General features: G+C 52.9%; 1 protein-coding gene across 2 annotated transcripts in view; it reads right to left on the minus strand.

Moving 5' to 3' along the window:
• KCNAB1 (potassium voltage-gated channel subfamily A member regulatory beta subunit 1) overlaps nucleotides 1–6,342 on the minus strand; it is a 57,303-nt gene that overhangs the window by 19,577 nt on the left and 31,384 nt on the right. For both annotated transcript variants that reach the window (XM_015638212.3, XM_015638213.3), the window contains exon 2: nucleotides 2,861–2,904. In XM_015638212.3, coding sequence (XP_015493698.1) covers nucleotides 2,861–2,904 — 44 coding nt within the window. The remainder of the gene's footprint in view (nucleotides 1–2,860; nucleotides 2,905–6,342) is intronic.

Raw genomic sequence — 6,342 nt, forward strand, 5'->3', positions numbered from 1 at the left:
TGGGAGCTCCAGTAACCAGGAATGAGGCTCAGACACTGCTCTGAGTGCTCAGGGCTCTCCCCAGCTCTCCCTGCCTGGGAAAAGCTGCAGAGCAGCCCTGGCAGGACCCAGCTCATGCCCACGTGAGCCAGGAGAGCAGGATGTCACTGAAGGGTCCCCGCTGCCTCAGCCCTGCCCACCTTTGATTTCTGCCCCACTTCCCATTCTCCTCCACTTTTTCATCCCGCAGGATGAAGCACACTCCCACCTTGCTGAGATTTTGCAAGGCTTTTGAAGAAGACTGCTGAGCCTTCAGAAACTTTAGTGAGCCCTAAATTAGATTTCCATGCTGCAGAGAACACAGGGAAACACATTTATCTTTTGGGGAGCTGCAAGAGAGAAGCCATTTAGGAAAGTCAGATAAGCCAGCACTGGGAGCAGACACCTGATGGATCTGCAGAGGGACAGGTGGGACAACGGGGGTGGTTTTAAACTGGAAGAGAAGAGATTTAGATGGGATATTGTGGAGAAATCCTTCCCTGGCAGGGTGGGCAGTGCCTGGCACAGGTGCCCAGAGCAGCTGGGGCTGCCCCTGGATCCCTGGCAGTGCCCAAGGCCAGGTTGGACACTGGGGCTTGGAGCAGCCTGGGATAGTGGGAGATGTCCCTGCCATATCAGGGAGAGAACAGGATGAACTTTAAGGTCCTTCCAATTCAAAACAATAATCCAGGGAAAAGCTGCTGTGCTGCAGGAGAAACACCTGCTGTGTCTGGATTTCAGGCTTCCCAGCTCCCTGTTCCTGCAGACGGGCAGGGGTGCAGGGCTCACAGTGCTGGAGCAGGAGGAGGTGCCCAGCAGCCTCCCCAGCCCCTGCACAGCTGCACTCACAAAGGCTCAGTATATTTAGATGCTGCTGCAGTTCCACCCGCTTGAAATCAAAGAAAAGCTCTGCAAAACTGGTTTCTTTTTTTTTTCCTCTTCCTGCTGCTACTTCCTTCCCATGGCTTTTCTCCTCCACCACAACAGCAGCACTTGGGGAAGCTGTGAGGCTGATAAATAAAACCTCTGCACAGACAAGACGAGTCTTTTCCAAGGCTGGGGCTATTTTAACCAGAAGAGCTCTTGGCAGAACAGCTCTTGTGGTACAGGGTGACTTTCACAATTGCCTCCAGTTTAACACCAAATCCCAAAGCATGTTTGGGAAAAGGGGCTGGGAGCAGGCAGCCCTGGCAGGGATGGGGCTGGAAGGATCAGGCAGAGCCCAGGTCCTCACCTGGCCCAAGGCAGTGTCATCTCCTCATCCACCTCCATCCTGGCAGTGCTCACCTGGCAGGTAACCCCCTGAAACTTCCCCCAAACACTCCCTGCTCTCACAACCTGTGCTCTAACAAGCTCCTGATTTCCGACAAACAGCCCCAAGGCCTTAATTTTCTGTCTGAACAGCCTGAGCAGAGTAATCACAGAATCACGGAAGGGTTTGGGCTGCAAGGACCTTAAAGCTCCTCCCATTCCAGCCCTCTGTTGGGCAGGGACACTGCCCAGTAGACCAGGTTGCTCTGACCTAATAATAATGGTTAAATAATAGCATTATTATTATTGGACTTCTCAAAGAAAATTCCAGTAACTCCCAACCCAAACTGCATCCAGGATGGAAATTTCCCCATGACTAAGGCCCAGCATCCCATAGGTTGTGAGGCTACAGACAGCAGTGTTTCCCTGAACTGCTTCACAGGTTTATAGTTTGCCACAGACTCCTTGCATCTGTGGGTACATCAATTGATTTAAATACTCTGAGTAAGTGTAGCAAGAATGTTGCCATCTTAGATTCATAATTAGCTTAGATTCATAATTAAGCTACTGTTGTGCTTATAGCAAATCCTATTGAGTCACTTTATAAATGTTAAATTAGTCAACTGATTAAGCACCGCTATTGTTGTGTTGATTGAGCATTGCTAAATCCTTCAGACCTGAAGCACTGATCCAGGCTGAGGCTGAGTTTGGCACTGGGGCTGCTCTGAGCCCCAGGACCCAATGGGAGGATCTCCTGCCCCCTCTGCATCCCACCCTTCTGTCCCAGCACCCACTGGAACCACTGCACTCTGACTTTAACCTGATTTTCCTTCACATCCCCTGGCTACGCAGCGAGAAAATAAAATGTGTCATCAAACTCTACATTTGATAAATTTATATTCAGCCTGGGTCCACTGATATCTTTCTCAGTGATTCTTTAAGCAACCTAAAGTGGTGCCTGCACCTCCCTGTGGCAGCACCTCTGACCCCCCAGGAACAAGGAACGGGGCTGGAAGGGCTCTGGTGGAGCAGAGATTCCATCCCTGGGAATTCCTGCACATCCCAGGGGGTGGGACCACACTCCTGATGCTCAGCCTGGCACTGTGGAGGGAGCTCACAGTGAGGAAACAGCCTCCTCCTCGTCCCTCCAGGGCTTGGTTTCCATCACAAGCACAGCTCTGAGTGCAGGTGCTGCACTGAGCTGCCAGCAGAGCATTTCTCACCCCAGCAAAGCCTTCAGGAGCTCTCCACGAGCCTGGGGCCAGCGCTGCCCCTGCCCATGGATGCCCTTCCTGAGAAAACATGGAGGGGATAAATTACTGATGAGGAATTCTGTGATTCTGGAGCCAGGGTGGAGCGGGGATGACAGCGCACACAGGGGATGGGATGGGATGGGATGGGATGGGATGGGATGGGATCAAAGTGAATGGAGTGGAGCCGTGCCCCAGCCCAGGCTGGCACTCCTGGGAATGCTCCATGGGATCCCTGCAGGCTGCTCCTCCCAGGGACTGGGAACACAGGAGCAATTTCCACCACAGAGCCTCACACAGCTCCCCTGGCTGTGCTGGGGGAAGGGGCCACAGGTACTCACCCAACCCCAGGCACGACACTCTCAGCCCGGACTTCCCAAGGTTTCTGGAAGGAAAAGAAAATAATTAAAAAATACAGTTCAGCCCTTGAGGGGCCCACAACTTAACCCCATGGGAAAGCAGCAGCTGGAGAAGACAAGCCACTGCTTCTGTCCAAATCCTGTGTTTTCCTCCAAAAGGGGCAGATCTCCCACAGCAGGACCTGGGCAGCCAGGCTGGGGAAGGGTGGATGTGCTGCCATCCTCCCCGCTGAGTGCTCAGAGGCTGGGAATAAACCCAAATCCATTCAGCTGTACCTCACACCCAACATCATTTGGGGTCCCACAAATACTCCCTGCACTTTCACAGCGTCCCAGAGTGGTTTGGGTGGGCAGGACCTTACAGCCCATCCCGTTCCACCCCCTGCCACAGGGCAGGATCGAGGTATAAATCACTGCCCATCCCTCTGCTGCAGAGCACCTCAAACAGCCCCTGCACTTTTTGCTGCTCCTGCTGAGTTATTTGAAGCCAGATCAAACAAAACAGAAGAAAAAGCCCTGCTGGCCCCCGGGCAGGGTCAGGGAAGGGGTTGGACACAACACCCCAGGTTGTGACCTGCACTTTCAGCTCGTCCCATTTTTCCACACTGGATTTCCCAACCACTTCAGGTTTTCATTCCTACGGCACCATTTCCCTGAGGAGCATCCCAGGGGGGCAGGAGGACCAGCCCAACACCAGGCACACCTTGGGGCAGGACTGCCCATCCTCCCACCCCTCCAGGACCCTTTAATGCACAGCTGCATCCAAAATTTACTGCTGCTAATGGGAATTTAAGATGTTGGGAGGCACAGGACCTTGACTTGCAGGTCTGTTTGAAAAGCTGCAGCTGCATCTCCAGCACCACGAGCCCCCAGGCTTGCAGCACAGCTAGGGCAGGCACTGACCTCCTTTTTTTTTGTGTATGTGTTCTATTTTCTCTTCCTTATTCCTTTTATATTTTTCCTTCTTTTTTTTTCCTTTTCTTTTTTTTCCCCCATCTTTTAAGTGCAAGCACAGCTGGACCCTGCCCACCAAACCCATCCATGCCCAGAACAGCACAAATGATGCCCCATCCTCCCCAGCACAGCTGGAACCCCTGGGAGGTTCAAAGGCAAAGCCCCAGGGCTGCAGCACTGGGGGCAGGAATTCCAGAATTCCAGATCCATGGGATGGGGATTTCTGCATTCCTTCTGGACACAGCCCACCCACCCCAGAACGCTCCTTGGAATCAAGTGCTGCTGTTCATTCCCACACAGCTTCCAATTATTTTATAGGAGAGAGGGGTTTAATCCATTTTCTCACCCACCTGTTCTTTGCTTTTCAAAGTCCGTGGGCACAGCTCAGCCATGAACTTCTTTCCCCACATAAATATAAATATACATCTACACATACACCCTTTATATATATAAATATATTATTATTTATATTATATTTATATCATACACCCTTTAGCTCTATGCATACACATATCCTTTACGTGTAGCCTTTTATGTAAATACACACATATACCCTTTAAATCTATATATTCATGAACACACCCTTTATATATCTACACACACAGATATTCCCAGTATTTGTGCAAATACAGATCCTCTCCACACACCCCTTTATATATCTCTAGAGAAATGTACTTGTATGGGCAGGCAGTGTGAGTGCATCCCTGTGGGGATTCCCTGCATTTATAGGATGCCCAGATCTCACTGATTGCCCTGTCCTTCCCCACAGCTCCACAGCACCACTCCAGGCAATTTTTGGGGTAAAACACACCCAGTTCTGCTCCAGGGAGCAGTACCCAGCCCCATGAAGAGTCTGCTCAGCCAACAAATCCGGGCAGAAACGTTGTGTTTGGATTTCCAGAGCTCTGCCATTTGCTCAGTGCACACCTGACCCGGATATTTGGGAAACTGATGCTGGAAATGCCAAATCCCTGCAGGGTGAGATCCCCCCTGCAAAGGGAGCCGGGAGGCTGCTGGGCAGGAGGGTTCCTGAGCCCATGGCCCAGCCTGGAGAGCATTCCCAGGTGTGCCCCCAGCAGCTGTGACCTGGTCCCACTGGGGTGCCTGGGCTGGCTGAGAGCTCACAGCCACCGAGCCCAGCACTGCTTCCTCCTGCAGAGCCGGAATTTGTCTGGAATTTGTCATTCAAGACCTGCTTCTCCTCTGCCTGAGAGAGGAGAAACAAACCAACAAAAACCTCACCAAGCAAACACTCGTGCATGCCCGCACTGACAGGGATTTTGTAGCACCCGGGTGGATGCGCATGGAGCTGGACCAGACAGACACACAGACAGACAGACACGTGCCTGAAGCTGCACAGCTGCCAAGTGAAATCAATGGGCTGTCTCTAAGTAACAGGGCAGTGAAAGCTTTTTGTGCTTCCACTGCACTAATTCCGGGCTCTGAGACAATGAACCAGCTCGGTCCCTGCAGCTGAACTGGCAGCAGATCTCTGAGGATGGCTGTGCTGGGAGCAGGGCTTGGAAGGTGCTGGGAACGGTGATGGGAACAAATCCCAGTCCATCAGGAGCATCTGCACAGCTGAGCATCCTGCTGGGAAAACTGTGGGGTGCCTGTGCCAGTGAGCTCAGGGTGTTTACCTGGAGGTTCTGGGATAAAGGGGCCCCAGGAGAGCTGGAGAAGGATTTGGGACAAGGGGGAATGGCTTCCCACTGCCAGAGGGATTTTGGGAAGGAGCTCTCTCTGTAAGAGAGTTGCCATCAGACAGGACAAAGCAGGAGCCTCTGGTCTCTGAGGATCACTTTGCCTGGCCAGAGCAGCTGATTAAAAGTCAGCTCTGATCCATCCTTTCCTGGTTTTTCATTAGCACAGTGATCGTGCTTCTCCTGCCAGAGTTGCCTGTGCTTTGCAGGCGTGGAGCAATGGTTGTGCTCCCACAGCACACACAGAGCACCCAGAGTTTATCTGCTGCTGTGCCCCATCCCTGCAGCCACCCTGGTCCCCTTCAGTCTGTCCCAACCTCCCAGTCTGGCACTGCCTCCTTTTCCTTGCCCTTTTTCCCAGCCCTGCACCACAAGCAAGGCCTGAAGGTGTTCAGAAGCTCAGCTCTGAACTCTTTCAAAAGCCAGAGTCCAAAGCCAAACAGCAGCACGCTGCTGTGGTGCCCAAAGCTGGGCCACAGCTGAGCCAGGCCTGGCCACTGGAGAGGCCTCAGGGAAAGGGGCAGGAGGGAGAAGGTTTGGGGCAGAGCACAGGGCAGCCCCTCTCAGTGCCCACAGTGGGGCCGTACAAACCTCCCCGAGGTCACCAAAACCTCCGAGGCAGGACAGTCACAGCCAGCTCAGCACACAGAAACAGGGCCTGGCACACTGCAAACAAAAACATGGCCCAGGCCTGGTGAGCTCTGAGGCACGGCAAACACAAACACAGCCCAGGGTCTGGTGAGCTCTGAGGCACAGCAAACACAAACACAGCCCAGGCCTGGTGAGCTCTGAGGCACAGCAAACACA

The sequence above is a fragment of the Parus major genome, chromosome 9 (genome assembly GCF_001522545.3).
Source record: "Parus major isolate Abel chromosome 9, Parus_major1.1, whole genome shotgun sequence".
Lineage (NCBI taxonomy): Eukaryota > Metazoa > Chordata > Aves > Passeriformes > Paridae > Parus > Parus major.